Source organism: Neodiprion fabricii, chromosome 1, assembly GCF_021155785.1.
Source record: "Neodiprion fabricii isolate iyNeoFabr1 chromosome 1, iyNeoFabr1.1, whole genome shotgun sequence".
Lineage (NCBI taxonomy): Eukaryota > Metazoa > Arthropoda > Insecta > Hymenoptera > Diprionidae > Neodiprion > Neodiprion fabricii.
Window position 1 is genome coordinate 33078744 of NC_060239.1, and position 16263 is coordinate 33095006.

The following is a 16263-nucleotide window of genomic DNA, read 5'->3' on the forward strand; positions in this document are numbered from 1 at the left end:
GTCTCGCGGTGAAGCGCCCTGAACAGAAATCGCGCACCGAGGCAATTTGTCAAACGCAAAGTATGGTATACACAGCGAGTTGCTCCGAGACGACTTCCTTCACTTTTCCCAGATTGTTTTCTTCGTATTTTGTTTATTTGTTTATTTTTTTGTTCTTTGCTTCTTCTCTCAGCCCACCGATCACATAAACGCGTCACGTCATCGTCCGAGGTACCGATCAAGGTGCTCTCTCGGAACGTGAAAATAAAACATCGCTTCCGTCCTGCCGACTGCAGGAACTCGAGAGCCGTTCGGTCCGGTATAATAACCCAGTTTTCATCGAACCTAAGGGCTGTCGCTTAACCCTGACAGAAGGTAGCGATTTGGCCGTGTGAAAGTGTGTATGGTGTCAGAGGTGGCGTCTGGCAGACGACAGAGGGCTGCGCAACTCTATCGTTATTTCGCATTTCTGGCGTTTGAGCAACTCGTGGGAGGATCATGAGAAGAGTGGCGAAAAAATGTTCACATCTGACGGCTGCAACCTCGATCCCAGAGGCGGCAACAACGCTCGCATGTCGGGCGCGGTGTTATATGAGAAACGAGCGAGGTTCTCTATGCTCGCCAAATCATTTAACCCAGATCAAACAACGCGTCGAAAGGAACCAAAAATCGACTCGTCATCGCGTCGATCCTCTATCAGGTTGCGGGAACATGCCTTGGCGGATCAACCGAACGAAATATTCTGAAATATTTCGAGTCTGCAAACGAGCGTACTTTAAGATATACAGCTTCTGCATACGAGTAAACAATGGACTATGGGGCGTCGTGTATTGGGCCTTGACTCAATTATCACGCGCGAAGGAACACCGTAGGTGTGGTACAAGCATGACCTACGTTGTACGGCGTGAAATCTGCTTCGGCGTTCTTTCGTCACCGGGCCGCAGCAGCGATGCTTGTTTTAAGGAGAAGAGGATCATAGAGCTCGACGCGTTTTCGGAAAGACGCGGCGAGAGTCTGCGGGAAGGTGAAATTTCAGGATAACGCCCACGCGTCCTGTCCTGACGGTATTGCCATTGGGAGTGGTAATAAAGGAGAGGAAAGCGGTGTCTGTTAAAAACTTCTTTTTCGGGCTGACGAATTATCGACCTTTCCTCTACTAGCCGACCGACGACTTTCTTCTCACTCGGACGAAGAAGAAGGTGAAAAAGAGTCTTGACGCGAGCTCGCGAGTCATGGAAGCTTAACAATGACGTGGGTTTTGTAACATAAGCGGTGAAGCGATCTCGGCGCACCCGGCAATTACGGACATATCAGCTACCGCGGATTTAAATGGAAGATGAACGTCCGATTATACGGGCAGCTGTCGTTAACTATCGCTAGAAACGATCTCCGTTGGGCGTTGTTAAACGACTGGTTGTAGATCGGACGCCTCCGACACCCTCGTTGCTATAATAGAAAATAATACCATAAGCAACGGAATATAACAATAGGAAGCAGAAGAGAACTCGAGACGCGTACCAGACATCGTCCGCCTAAAAACTCTCGTTTCAAATGCCCGTCACATAACTTCTCCTTGGTACATCCCGCGACCCGGCGTGCCCGATAAATCTCCGTTGAGCCACATGCGAGTAGGTATAATCCGCGGGAGGCAAAGAGAGGCCGAAAATATATCCGCAGCGAGAAAGACGGGCGAATCTTCGGTAGCCGTCGGAGGGGGGACGGGATCGGAGGATGAGGCATTAGGAGGTTCAGGTGCCGACCTTTGGCTGGGTCGGGCCTGACCTCAGTTTGAGGCCCCGGCCTGGGACCCGGAGTAGCCGTGGTGGTGGGCCCGCGAACCGCTCGTTGCTGGCCCACGGGGTCCATGGAGAGGGGGTGGGGGTGGGGGCTGGTCACGGTCTGCGCGTGTGTGCGTGTGTGTGTGTTTATGGTACCACCTCGCTCCTTAAGATCCGTGACTCTAGCGGTGCGGATATATAAAGCGCAGGGCGCACTGTGATCATCAAGTCAGTGCAGTCTGCGACTCCCACAAGACGAACTCAATTTTCTCACCATGAATCGATTGGTAAGTAAAGTGCGAAAAAAACCGACGAACCGATCGGCGGCTCCTCGTTCGAAATAGTCACCGGATATAAACAAGAGTCAGCTGCGACGTGACCGTCCTCAAACTTTCGTGGATTATATTAATTCTACCATTTAGATCGGGAAATTTCTATATTCGAAAATCTCACGGACGATTTGAAAGTTGATGAATATTCATCGCTGATCGCCGAGATTTTTTCGATTTTCTTTTTTTCTTTTTTTACTTCTTCTTCTTCTATTTTATACCGCTACAACAACTACATCTCGATCACTGTTACACGTTATACGAGAAACGGTTCCGTAAATGGTCGGGTATATTGAACGCGTGTCAACTTTACTGCGGGAAAGTGCTTAAAATCAAATTGCTTGCGTACTTGTACCTGTAATAAAATTTATCGATCGTAACCGCGCATAAACACGGAGGATGCGATGGGATTTTCGCAACGATAACCATTACGCTGTTTGTACATTAAAAACGATTCTGCACGCTGTGCGGTGAGAAATTTGCCGGTTCGTGTGTTAGGGCCCGCTAAATAATCGGCTTACATCCCGCGGTTACGAAACAAACGGACCCCAACACGCGCAACCTGCCTTCATATCACTGTCCGCTAATTAAGAAGAAAGAGCCTCGTTATACGAATGTACCGTTTCGCAACTCGTCGAGCAGGAAGTCAATTTCACGGGACTATAACTTCTTCTTCAAAGATCGCGTCATTCTCGCGGATAATAATGACGTCTGTCCGCCAACTCCCACAACTACGCGCCAAGGAGAGACAGTTTAGACCCGATCAGTTAGAACTGAAAGAATACAAGTCCAGCGAATTGATAACTCGCGTTTGTCGCAGAGAACACCAACGATGTATCGCGACTTTCGGTCCTCGCTGAGAGGAAGAGTTTTTATAGCGAGTTACAATTTCCCCCGAAAGTGGGACAACCGTCCTACGGAGCGAGCGAGCTGGGTGGCCTGCGAACTTTCCAGGACTCGAATCGCGGTGAGAATAACTCCGTTTTTCTTCTTTCAGATCGTAGGTCTGTTCGCCTTGGCGACCGTCGCCCTGGCCGCTCCTCTGGACAACACAACGCCGATCCCGATCCTCCGGCAGGCACAGGACGGTCCGAACCCCGACGGATCTTACAGCTGGAGCTACGAGACCGGAAACGGAATCCAGGCCCAGGAGCAGGGCTACGTGGAGAATCCCGGAACCGATGCCGAAGGCATGTCCGTGCAGGGAGGCTACAGCTACACCGGAGAAGACGGCGTGCCAATCCAAATTACGTACATCGCCAACAAGGATGGATTCCAGCCCCAGGGTGCTCATATCCCGACACCACCCCCAATCCCCGCGGAGATCCTCCAGGCTCTCGAGTACATAGCGGCTCACCCAGAGGAAAACGACATCGACGCGCCCAAGCAGCCCTACAACTAAGGATACACTCTCCGCAGCCGTCGAACTACCCTGCAATCCATCCAGTATCCTAACTTCGCTCAGAGGCGGGAGGATAACCGAGCGAGCCGTCAGACGCGCGGATTAGACGCGGAATAGTTGTGCGATTTTTCCTCCGGTCGAAGGTAAACTTTGATCCCAGGAAAAGATGTTTACCGTGTCTCACGGCTGGCTTGCCTTCACTTTAATCCTCCTTCCGTCTCCACAATACTCGCTGTATGATTATTATTACACATGATAATAATATAGTTAAATAATAATTATATATATATATATATATATATATATTGTATAATGTATATTTTAAACGTTTTCTACGCAAAGAACATAAAAATGATGCCGTGTAAATAAATTATTATTTTAAAACAACTGTAAGAGAAATCTTTTATTATTATCGACAAAAACGTGTCGCGTTTTTAAAACCTTATTACGGTGCATGATACGCACATACGTGTATAAAGCTTTGGACTTATTGGATTGGTCGAAAGGTATCGCTGCAGAATGGTAATTCGAATGGTTAATTAATTACGAGACTCGTCTCGCGGTTAATTGCAGCCTAAGCCGATGCCTCATTAACCCGAGACGCTTTAGACACTCGGACGTCTGCAGATGCGGACGAGGTATCATTTGTCGTATACCATGCGCGTACGAGTTAATTAACTATGAGTAAAAGTGTCTAACGAAGCAACGAAAAATTAGAGAGAACCATTTTCGAGAAAGCCGACACGGGGCTTGGCCCCGAGTAAAAGTAAAATCATGAATCAATGCGAGGCCGAGTCTTGGAGAAGTCTGCGCGGCGTGTCGATCGCGCATACGTAATTTGTTATACCTACGTAATCCAGACCAAACCTTGCCGCAGATGAACGAACGGCTAAATGGAAGGTAAAACAAACATCCAGCAGCACGATCAGTGGCATCAAACTTGATCAGTGGATCGTTAGAGCGAGCCGCGCGCGACGAGAAAGTTAATAAAAACTACGCGAGATCCACTTGATAAATATTAGAAAAAACTCAAGCGTTCGTTATATCCAGGTCCATCCGGCATCCACCCATCTCAATGATACTCACGCATGATAATCGGCACCGATCGACATCAATGAATATTCATCACCGTACGTCCACTGATTTTTGAACGGCTTTGCCGCACCGTCGGCGTCACAGTCTGTGAACCATGTGCACAACCGCTTCAACATCCGTCCGCAGACGATACGACGTCTTAATTCCACAACGTTAGAGCTGCAGTGTCTGGATGCCGCCTCTGCCACTTGAGCAGGTACCCGATAGTATCTCCCAGAAGCTCACTTCTCTGGTCAAGTCTTCGTCAAGTCTTCGAGATGACTCTCCGGAAGTCAAGTGGGCATCTCACACTCCAAACGCATCATTCGCCTTGGGGATTCATCCACGATGAGGCTCTTTGGAGGTGGAAAGTCAGGATGAGGAACCGTGCAGAGTTTCGGAGACCGTCACACTTCAGGATCTACGACATTCCAGCCACGCGGTTCGACGACCTTCCAGCTCTTCTCATTATCAGAATAAGGTCCGAAATACGAACTTCTACATTACGTTGAACTCGAAGTTTTCGACCGGATGTCCAGATCGATCTTGAGAGGAACAGCCAACGAAGATCGGCGGTGAGGCGGGGGTAAGTTGGAACGGAAATAATTGATAGACGTGAAGTCCAGAAATTAACGTAGGTATTACCGGAATTCATGAGATCAGATTTTCTCCTGCCGAATCCTCGATCCATCCAAATTCATATAATGTCGAAAGGCGAGCGTTAGATTGGTATTTACCTAAATTAACTTTCCCCTGTATGAATTAATCTCGGTCTAGCCATGCAAGTGAAAGTATTATTATTTGGAATATGCATGTGACTTTGGGGCGTGTTTGTCGCGTTTATCGATACGCGAAGCTCCGGTGATGGATGATTATTTGGCAAGAACGATCTGCCGGCGAAGAGTTACTCTTGATAAATTTACACCTGAATGGAATTGATGCTGTGTGTGCGTTTCGACGACGGTATAATCCAATGTAATCTCAAAAGGCTCAAACCTAGGCCTCTGTCCACCTACGCCGAGTTTATAAACGCGTTTACGCAATTTCCCCGCCCTCTGCATGCCTCGCAGCAGCACGGCAAACGACGGTTTACTTGATTTGCATAGCAAACGGGACTGGCGTTTCGTATCTTCCAAATCCTTCATTGATTTCCAAGCCTCAGTCTAGCGTTTGGCACTTCTTGACAAACCCCCGACCCTGATTTTTTGTGCCCACGCATCAGTCCTCATTCGTACTGAAATGAATTATTCTTCTTACTCTCCAAAGGCCGGCAGCTCTCTTCGATAATTCCGAATGAGAGGAGAGAACAGCTGTGGCGTTTTTGTGAATGGGACGATTAACCACGCGTTTCAATTAGTCGGCCGGACCGGCGTGCAAATTTTCGGACGTTGCTATTTCTGAACACGGAGACACGTGTTCAAGTCAAACAAATCGTCATGCGCGTAATTTGCATTAGATGTGTCATTGTTATTATTATTCGCCGGTGAATCGAGTGCCGTCACACGCAGTACGTGACACTTTTGCACCCAAGGAAGGCCGCGAGGTAACTTCGGCAAACTTATTTCTAACACCAGACACGTCCCTCGTGTATTTGGTTCCGAGTCGCGTAACCCTAGAATTCCATGTATATACCGACGATTTACAACCATTCAATGTGATACGGAATAAAAGATTTTCCCTTCCGTGAGAATATCGCCAAATTTCGCTCATATTATCCGTCTATAATTCACTAGGAATTCCCCTACTCGATGATAGGCTATTCCAAACTTGTATTTCGACTGGGGAGAGTTAGAGGGAGGGCTTTATGAGATCTAACAATTTATTTCCTTTCTAGTAATACCCGGGGGATTACCGGACTTAGGAACTGATTTATTCTACCGTCTTAAGACAGCAGCAGGTGCAGCGTTCGTTGGGCTAGGTTCAAACGTGCGGAAATAGGCACGCCACTTCTGGCAGATTTATCGGAGCGAAAATCGCCGTGCTCTATCTCTCTGCACGGGAAGCTCCGTTTTTCTAATTTCAGCTCACAAACTTCGTCAGAAAAGTTGAACAGCAAGCCAAAACCCTTAAGGCACTTTTCCTCGGAACCATCCGTTTGCAATTACTCGAACGGTTGGCTAAACGAGCTAAAACGATTTCTGGGAAAGATCTGCAATCTCCGGTTGACTCATGGAATTCCAGGTAGCCAAACTCGTTTCGACACTTGAGAAAGAATTTTATCCGTATGATCCACTTCCGCCTGCAATGGATAGCTGGAACTCTGATGATGTAAGAGAAGCGATGTTGCATCGCTTTAAGTCACGATATCCAATTCGATAATCTATAGTGACCGTCAATGATCTTTCAACACTTTCGATCGATCTATCTTAGCTTCATAATTGGAAGCAATTTTGGGTGTGTGCTTTCAAGTGTATCTAACTTGCCACCTAGTAATTCGTCATTTTCATTGATAGGAGACGTTAACGTTGTAACCCAATATTGCCTTCAAGTTGCATTATCAGCCTAACGATGAATGCGCGTATTTTCAGTTCGAAAATAACCAATCATGCAAAACTTTGCACAGGGTTCGGTTACGCTGTCGCGAAATCGTGGATGGGACAAAAGGGTTTGAACAACATCCGGAGGATTTGAAAAAGTAGTTTTTATTACAGTCAATCGTTAGTATTTCTTAGGCTGCTGGTTTCGCGTCTGTTGATTGAACAGTGTCGTTTCCGGCCTGAGTCTTGGGGGTGGTTTGGTGGGTTCTTCTTCTTCCGGAACTTCCGTCGTTGACGGCTGCTTGGCGATCCACTCAAGCGCCCTTTGTATGGCGATGGGAATCGGGGGTGGCGTGGGAAGATGAGCCCCGGCGACTTGGGTGCCAAATTCGTCGGCTGTCCAGCTCAATGAAATCGGAGTACCGTCGGGTGCGTTGTATTGCACAGAGCCCTGGATCAGTTGGGTCTCGTCCGATGTTCCGGCGTATTTCCGGCTCCCGACTTCCTTCTGCAGGATTCCACCCTCCGTCTCGTAGTTGAACGAATAGTGCCCTTTATTGTCACCAAGGTTGTGCTCTGCGGAAATCACCTTCTCCGGCTCCCGGAAGTACTCCTGACTCGATGATAATCCGGCGCTGAAGGCCAACAACTGAAAGAAAAATCGTAAGCAAACAATGAATCAAATTGTTGCGATTGGATACTCGAAGAAATAATTTTGAGGCGTTGCAGTTATTCGGTCAACGATAACTGTGTTGGAAAAAAAACATTCTTGAGTACCTCAGTTTCGTAATTCACGAAGTTATGAGAGATATTTATTATTTTCTAATCACTTGTTGAATGTCAAGATTTCCTCCGGCAAAACTGTGACACAGATTCAAATTCAATTTAGCTTCAACACCGTTTTGCCCGGGGCAAAAATGGTCATTTACTTATGCAGAGTATGTGGTAATTCACAATGATTTGATCTATCCTGATTCGTAATATTTTTAACTTCTTTGCTTCTCGTGGCTGTTCTCTTTTCTTATTAAATATCATCATCAGCCTTACAGATCTCGCGAATTCACATAGACGAATGCTACTACAGCGGTTGTCAATCACTGCAGATCTACAAGGCCACCCGAAGGTAGGTTGTAAAAAAAAGTTTCACTCTTACTGCACAAGAAATGCAAAGCCAGAAGCCGCCTATCTGTTACATATACTGTATATAATCTATCAACGAGCCCTGCGATTCACATCTGGATCGACGCGTCGTGCAATATGATGCAAAAAATTAAAAAATATTCTCTCTCCCCCTCCCTTTGTTCGCCTTCCGCGACCATCGAACACGATAATCTCTGCCAATTGCTTGTCGCGTAACGTTATATGTTAACGAATTTAGCGTTGCAGTTGAAGGAGACCGGAATGAAAATTGCGCCAGAGGGGTTGAAGAGAGAAGAGGTGGGAAAAGAGACGCGGCGATCAGGTGCGAAGGGGAAATGGAAGGGGGCGGATAGGCTGAGACTGGGTCACCCATGAAGAACGAGAGTCCCGCTTCGAACGGCCCCGATGCACTCACCAGGAGGACGCGCATGCTGTACATTATATCTTGCCAAATGAGGTGCGGAAGGAGTGGTTATCGACAGAAGACGAAGCACGTGCGGCACGTTTAACAGAATGCCCGGAGATCAGTCCGATGGTCTCTGGAGTGGAGATGGCGACTAACTATTTGCCGGTTGGGGGCCGAGTCTGCCTTTATATCCACGACAATCACCTAGCTTTACATAACCCGGGAAAGTGTACTTTGAGCAACTACTCCAGCTAGGACTTCCACCTCGGCATCCTGCGCCCGGCTCCTCTGGTTCTGAATCCTCGAGGCTTGGGGGGTACGCGTCCTTAGTTTCTACCCTGCCCTCTTCAAACGCCCCGGAAAGACAATCTCACTGGACTTTTCGACTTCGCCGAGTCTCCTTTCATCCACCTTACGCAAGCTCGATCATCGCTGGAAAAACAGGACGGGGTACCAGGCTTGACCTTCGCACTGTACAACTTCGATGGATTCCATTTTAAGATCGTGTTATACCTGGGCGATTATAGACTTCGTTAGAAGAGGAAAATGGAATCGTTGCTGAATAATTTTTTTAAACAACCAAGGTCCTTGAGACACATCTGGGTCAAGCGGACACTGAAAAGGTCAAGTTTCATGGTTCACGTCTCGGGAGACCAATGCGCGTGATTTATTCAACGAATCCCGTATTATTATATGTTAATTATATATATATATATATATGAACGCATTCGTTCAACGCTTATCCCCGTGGTGCAGTGGAAACTTTCATTTAATTCTGGCCATGAATATGTGTCACGTAATTTGTGTAATTACGTCGACTTAAATTAGCATCGATCCATCGACTTTAAGATTTTGCAAGCGAGCCGACGCATCTCGAACATGCATTAACCGGTAGTTAATGTCAATCCATACCCGAACAAGAATAAGGGGACGATTCGGTATCACGATGATCAATCCGCCCGAGTGTCTACATGAATACTATACGATTTTGTAAAAAAATGTGGAAACTCTTTCAGAATGATGAGTTGTCGCTAATCGTGTTTTGTCTCCATCGAGCATACGGAGAAAAAACAAACCTTGCCACTGTGCTTACCGTGAAGACGGGTCAAGCAGGCCAAATAAGGGTCAAGTTGATCAACATCGTCGAGTCTCAGCGATGTGACGGATGAATTCGAGGACACTTGTCACTTGAAAGACGTATTAAAAAAATTGTACGAAGCTATCGGGAGGTTCAACTCCTGTCACAGAGTAAATGAGTACACCCGTAATAGAGCTTGTTGCAGCGAATCGACGCTTGACGTTACCGCTGTTCTTGGATGCCAAGAAATATGAACGCCGAGTCCTTTGTCGACTCATAAATCTTTGGACTCCAGGCTATCTTGTATCCCAATCATTGTCTTGGACCAAGTTGTCCAAACCTGATTGACTCAGCACGCAAACACTTCCACCTTAATATTACCAGGTAAGTGTGTGATGTATTCCACGCGTCATCTCTGTGCTTCCAACGTTTATCCGTATGAAGTTGCTCTCGGCGGAGTTCTGAATGTGACTTGATCTCTACGTTCTCTCTGATATTTTCCGACCTTTACGGACATGAGAATGTGATTGAATCCAAAGCCGTCGTTGTAGCTAATCCCACAGTTCGTTGAGCTCGTTCTTAAATGCCCCTCTGATATTCCCAACAGTATACCGTCGATTCAATATTCAATCAAATTATCAATTGCTTGCCATTGATCTTTCAATCGATCGATGGATTCTATTACGGACTTTGCGTTAGTGGATTGAAATAAATTACACTATATGGCAACATGTTTTTCCGTTTGGCTAATCCCAAACCTACACACGTCCCATCATTAAACGAATGACGCATCAGATTTACTCAGAGTGAACTCTCCAATTGTATGTTGCAAAGATTTTGACAATATAAAATGTAAATACATTTAAAGAAACTGTTCAACTTTCGACGGGTAATATTTGATGTGAATTCAAATCACAGGTTTCTAAAATTTAGAAAACTTCGCACAAGCATGCGAAAAAAAATTTCTCGCATCATAATCGTTACTGCATTCAATTGGAGTGCAAGGAGCAGGCAAACTTACGAAAACTGATTGTTCAAAGAACCAAGTCCCTTCGTCTACCTCGAAATTGATTGAATTGTATAATGAAACGGATGGAGACGCGCTTTGTTAAGATTCTCACAAGAAAATCAATTATACTCTATTCTGATTTTGCCAAGTATACGTTTCTTGTCGCACCCACAGGCCTGAAGCCTAAGCATGCGATCTATTCAGATGTTTGTTAAATTAAGACACTCGTTTCCTCAGCTCACACGATATGCAGCGACTTAATTAACACGAATGCAACGTAAATATGTTGAATAATAAAGTTGAATAGCACCGTGGTAATTGGTGAGTAATGGATTGAAAACAAACATTCCATGTTGGAGATAAGTGACGACGAAGAGGTCAAAGGCCAGGAGCATCACGCCGCAGGAATTCTGGAATCAGTGGTAATCGCGGGTGTCGCGAAATCCGATGACGTTTAAGAGCGACCGTGCAGATTTATGCCGATTGCTTATGCAGCTGCGACACGTTCCAAGCCGCAATTTCTCCCGCTTGGCTGAACCATCGAAAGGACGGAAAAGGCCGTTTCGAGCTCTGCACGAGCTGCAACGGGTGAGTATTTTAATGTTATTGCCATTATGAAATAACGACGGTACCACAACCATAACCGGGCAAACTCGTAACATGTGTACAGTATAATATACCGTGTATCGTGTAATCGGCACGGGGCGATTATCTCTCAGTGTTTCATGATCATTCGTAATTAAACGATTCGTGCACCTTGAACTTTTCTGAATACTTCGCGACCCGGTACGTTGATTGCGAATCAAACTGCGCGGTTGTGCTGTTCCCTGTCCTATCATCCTCTGATGCCCGACTGATTGATCGTGGGAATTTTGTACATCGCGTTACATAGTCGAAGGTAATCGGTGATGTAAAAATAAATTAACGGGTACTCCGTGTTCATTCGTAATTGCTTTGAGACGTCTGGTCGATGCTGCCTTCTAATTATTAACAGCGTTTCAGGAATTATAGGCCCGAGTTTAAGTACATGAATGGACTGTACCGATTCCCAATTTATCAGCTGGTTTATTCGATCCTTTATGGCAATGAAGGGAATCAAAAGTATGAGCTCCACCTTATCTCAATCTCTCGAATCTCATTCGGACTCGCAATGTATACGCATATTATGCGAAAACTCGTTAAAACTTTTCAAAGTCAAATCGTGCTTTATTTTTAATGAAATATTAAAGCACTCGAGCCGTTTTAAGACGCGTACTTTTCGTTTTCTGCCAGGAAAATTGTGTCAAAGGATTTTTCTACTTCGAAATCATGCGGAGTTGAAATACTTTTCATTTCCATTTCGAACCTTTCGTGCAAGCTTCGGGACTACGTACTAGCGGTAATATTTACCGGATGATTATAACCACTGGCTGGCGAAATTCTGAGCATTTCTCTCAGACGATAGACCAGTTTTAGCACCTATCGATGGTATGAAAATATTTCCGAACGATTTTAGACGCATTAACGAAGGTGCCGCGTATTACGCAGCTCCAGCGGTAAATATAAATCATCACGTCATGCGTTCGTCCAGCCAGCGTGATTTTCTATGATCCTACACACGCGCGTTGCGTGTTTACACAGCGTGTGTAGCGACATGTATGCGTAAACGCTTGTTTGCCGCTAAATATTGTCCAATGTAATTGAAAGTAAAAACTATTACGCGACTTGGTGCTTCTTCCAATGCCTCGAGGCGATCGTCCGTCGATTTTTACGACAATTTTTACACTTGTTACGTATCTACATGAAACTTGTTTCGTTCGATATCTTGCAGCGGTTTCCGTTGACGAAAATTACACGTGCGTAATAAGCGGCAAATAAAATAAGAGATTCGTACGTAAATTCTTGACCCCGCGGTTATAGACGTATCCTGAAAACGACCTTCCCGAAGTGTTTGAACTCGCGGCTTCTTCGATAACGAAATGAATGAGAATAAAAAAAAATTATTGTTCTTACAACGAACGTTCACCAATCCTTCTTCGGTATTAATTGGCCTTGTCATAGACGATTGATCAATTTTATGATTATGTAAACTACAGTAAAGACGTAGTCGATATGATTCCTTCGTTTCTGACTATTGATTTACTGCCAATTTGTACGCCTTTCTTGTTCTTCTATACTTCTAGCTGTTGCTGCTGCTCCGTTGGAACACCTGACAGAAAAACCACAGTTCATCATATTCGAAGGATCTAACAAAGCCCCTCAGACCCAGCGGTTAGCAATGTAGAGAACTACACGTATATGTATACTCAGTACTGTTTCGCCAAACATGGATATCGTCCCTAGATAATCGTCTATTCGTTACAAGGACGAACGAGTAGATCAGCTACACAGTCTCGCATGGTTTAACAAAGCGATGGTGTCATCGTCTCACCGATCATCACTCATTCGGGATTTCAAATTCGATAATCTGTAATTTTTATAACAAATTCCACCGCACCGTCACATGTTTGAAATTATGACAGCAGGCTGCTGCCCGAAAGATTTTTTTTTTTTTTAAACTCTCCTAAGCAGGCGCTAATTCAAACGACTTTAATAGTTGGGTCAAATTTATTACGACACTCTTGGTGCCTGTGTTGACTTTGTCGTCGCGTCTGTAGCGGTATGCCACAGGTTGCTAATCAAAGCAACGACCAGTGTACATAATTGCAGTTCGGGTCCAAATTCGGACACTGGAAAGGACAAGTGGAGAAGAGAAATTTTGTACACTTGCTGCGGAGAAGAATAGGTGAATAAATTGAATAAGAACAGAGATATATTACACTTTGTCCCAATTTTTTCACTTACTTGCGTATGTATTATACATACATATATACACATCTCGCTGCAGACCTTGTTTCGTTATAGGTAGCGTAATAATATTGTAAAAATATAATGTCAAGTTAGTAAAAAGTCCTAGTTTGCAAAACGAACAGCTTAAATTTATTTCAAGGCAGCACCATGTATTGTCATGAAGATACAAGTAATTTAAATGAATTTCTTTCGTGTTTACCGTGTGAATTTTTACCGATTTCATATATAAATGTCAATATCTTAAAAAAGGGTATATATTATACATGCATATATGCATGTCAAAATGTTATTTCTTACTTATTGAGCGTTGTAAACATATTTTTCAGGCCGAATGTCACTCTGATACATGATGAACCAGTATAATAATCGGGTGAAATTTCATTGACCGAAACCCTGAAAGTACTCCGCAACAAATAAATTTTCCCTATTCAACTCAATATCTAATCTCAGGAATTCCATCTCTAGGAGTATAAAATGCCGAAGATCATCGGCATCGTATAAGTACCTCGATGTAAATATTATCTCGTAAGAATTTCTAATTATTTATTCTGGGGACCAAGATCACGATTCATTGATTGTGTCATGACAAACCGCGGCGCGGGTCGTAAAGACGCGAATGGAAAAATAAAAATAAGGAAATAACACCCGAGCATAATCGCGTGACTACGTTTCTGCGCAAATCTTCGCCAAACTTCGTTCATCGAGGTGCGGAAGAGACGCTAATTGTAAGACGTGTCCCGCAACGGACTGAAAATCGTCGACGATGCATCGGGCGGATTCCTCCGGGCGAGCCGACAACGAGGTCCAGGATGCCGCGCACGACGACGAGCATCTTTGCCCCGCGGCTCCGTTCGTGTCGGGCTTGTCTTGTCCGCCAAAAGTGAAAGTCCTCCTCTCCGTCGTTCGGTAAAGGTCGACTCATCTTCACGAGTGGCCTCCGCGGCACAACAGGCGACAGCCAAACAGAAAACCACTGTGGGAATACAAACACCATCACGTTTTCCCTCTCGGTAGCAACCAGCGGTGCAGGCCAAGGGTTTCCCTCGAACCAACCTTTGCCGTCTACGGCACGAATAACCGAGCCGCGGTATTACGTTCAAAGGAGAACGGCTTGTGCTGAATGGTAAAAGAGAGTTTTTGGTATTTCCTTCCTTTCTTGACCGCATTATGAATCTTTTAGAAAATTTATTTCGTCGAAGCATCTTTCACCCAATCTGCATTTATCTTAATGCTCAATGATGTTTATTACGTTGGAATCATACATGAGTTTATTACGGCGAACTTTAAGCTACGGTGTAATAAGCGAGTAAGGAATCAATTATAATTAGTTACGTTCATCTGTGAAATCTCAATTTCGATCCGATTGAATATTGGTGTATGATAAACTTCTTACAGAATACGTTGAAATTAGAGTAAATTCAAGAGTTTGGCAGTTTTATTTTACTTAATTTTTTTCTACTTCGTATAAGGTATGGAAACAATCGTTGTATAATTGAACAAACAGGTATAGGATATAACCTTATTTGGTTACTCGATTCGTTGTTTCTTTTTTGTTTCTTTGATCCTCAGTCCGAATAATTTTGCAAATAATCATTTTGCCGTAAGACTGCACGAGGCTTTGCTTAAATTGACGGCGGTAAATTCGGGGATATAAAAGGGTACGGTAGTAGCATAAGGAACGATCATTCGGTACGCTGGAAAGCAAAATAAAACGAAAATGAGAAGGCATAAGAATCGGCGTCGGAGACGGCGCGTTTAAATTTCCAAGACAAGACTTTCTCCGCTGCCCACGCGGCGGCGGCGGTTCGTCGACAAATCTTCTGGACGCTTCCAGCAAGAGATGATCATCGCCCGTGGTCATTACTTGACCAATAAAGGACCAGAGAAGAATTCCCCGCGCGACGTGACTTATCAGGAATCGGTGACGCAACCGGTTACGTAGAAATATAAAAAATATCGCCGATCAAGATCAGGACGCCGAAGATATCAATGAAATGCAACTCTTCGCTAGGAAGAACTCCGGAAAGAATCGGTGAGCGATTATTTGACGGCAACAAAAATATTGGTAAAAATTTTTAAGTGCGGAAGAAATTACGCAAGCCGAGGAATGTGCAATACATTTGTATGAATCGCGGTAATCGCTTCAACTTTACGTAACACTCGAAGATGTGCAGTGATATAATAAATTTCACGAGAATTCTCATCTTCGGGATGAAATCTTTTCGGACTTGGAGTGTTTGGTCTGTTCTTATTCCTGAATCCTTCGAAAAAATTCCTCAGCCATTTTTGGTAACGTGTAAATACTCCCTTCGCATTTGACTTGTACTTGAATTAAGGATCGATTCTGAGAATCGAAACTCTTCCTCCAAAGGGCGTGCATTTTCAACTTCCACGCATTTGGGTACCGTGTTTGCCTTTTACGATCGACAAACATTTCCACCTTTCCCGTCGCTTCGGCCAAAGTTTTGGTCCAGGTTTTGGCCGCGCTTGCCACCGAGCCAAATCCTTTTACAATGATTTATCGCTATTCGACACGCACCGAGTTCGCGTGACCAAACCTCAATGAAAGTGATTTAAATTGAATCACGTATGCATATAATGCGAGCAGGCGAGAATTCGGCTATACCGTTATTTCGTTCTCTCGTATATAGGTACTTATTTGAGGGCGGCTTCGCGGACTTCCGTCGTGTGGTAAATGAATTATTTTTACTCACTTCAGGATGAAATATCTGCATCGACTCCCGGTCTGCTGTTGAGTTATG

At 44.8% G+C, this 16263-nt stretch overlaps 2 protein-coding genes and 2 long non-coding RNA genes across 8 annotated transcripts; 3 read left to right on the plus strand and 1 right to left on the minus strand.

Annotated features, from left to right (window-relative positions):
• The first annotated feature begins 222 nt into the window (after positions 1 to 222).
• LOC124174488 (endocuticle structural glycoprotein SgAbd-8-like) lies at positions 223 to 3875 on the plus strand. The gene is made up of 3 exons (XM_046553696.1): positions 223 to 237; positions 1996 to 2044; positions 3084 to 3875. Exons 2-3 carry the CDS (start codon positions 2033 to 2035, stop codon positions 3486 to 3488), a joined length of 417 nt encoding a protein of 138 aa, XP_046409652.1. The 5' UTR covers positions 223 to 237; positions 1996 to 2032; the 3' UTR covers positions 3489 to 3875.
• Positions 3876 to 4138: 263 nt separating this feature from the next.
• On the plus strand, positions 4139 to 8480 carry LOC124174492. Of its 4 annotated transcripts, none has more exons than XR_006868943.1 (5): positions 4139 to 4388; positions 4539 to 5148; positions 6397 to 7702; positions 8081 to 8162; positions 8418 to 8480. It is a non-coding gene; the product is annotated as an uncharacterized LOC124174492 (long non-coding RNA). The 4 variants fall into 4 exon arrangements; XR_006868944.1 differs by having other exon boundaries at positions 4149 to 5148; positions 6397 to 6830; positions 7126 to 7702; XR_006868942.1 differs by having other exon boundaries at positions 4144 to 5148.
• LOC124174490 (endocuticle structural glycoprotein SgAbd-4-like) lies at positions 7189 to 8771 on the minus strand. The gene is made up of 2 exons (XM_046553698.1): positions 8595 to 8771; positions 7189 to 7688 (listed from the first exon to the last, which is right to left on the minus strand). Exons 1-2 carry the CDS (start codon positions 8616 to 8618, stop codon positions 7221 to 7223), a joined length of 492 nt encoding a protein of 163 aa, XP_046409654.1. The 5' UTR covers positions 8619 to 8771; the 3' UTR covers positions 7189 to 7220.
• A 328-nt stretch (positions 8772 to 9099) lies between these two features.
• LOC124174491 lies at positions 9100 to 13707 on the plus strand. 2 transcript variants are annotated; one of them, XR_006868940.1, is made up of 3 exons: positions 9100 to 9208; positions 9602 to 11260; positions 12835 to 13707. It is a non-coding gene; the product is annotated as an uncharacterized LOC124174491 (long non-coding RNA). The 2 variants fall into 2 exon arrangements; XR_006868941.1 differs by having other exon boundaries at positions 9100 to 10047; positions 10847 to 11260; positions 12835 to 13699.
• Positions 13708 to 16263: the final 2556 nt, after the last annotated feature.

Coding starts and splice junctions, on each gene's coding strand:
- LOC124174490 (XM_046553698.1), bottom strand. CDS start 8,618: ATGTACAGCATGCGCGTCCTCCTG. Junction 7,689..8,594: donor ACAGCATGCGCGTCCTCCTG/GTGAGTGCATCG, acceptor TTTTTCTTTCAG/TTGTTGGCCTTCAGCGCCGG.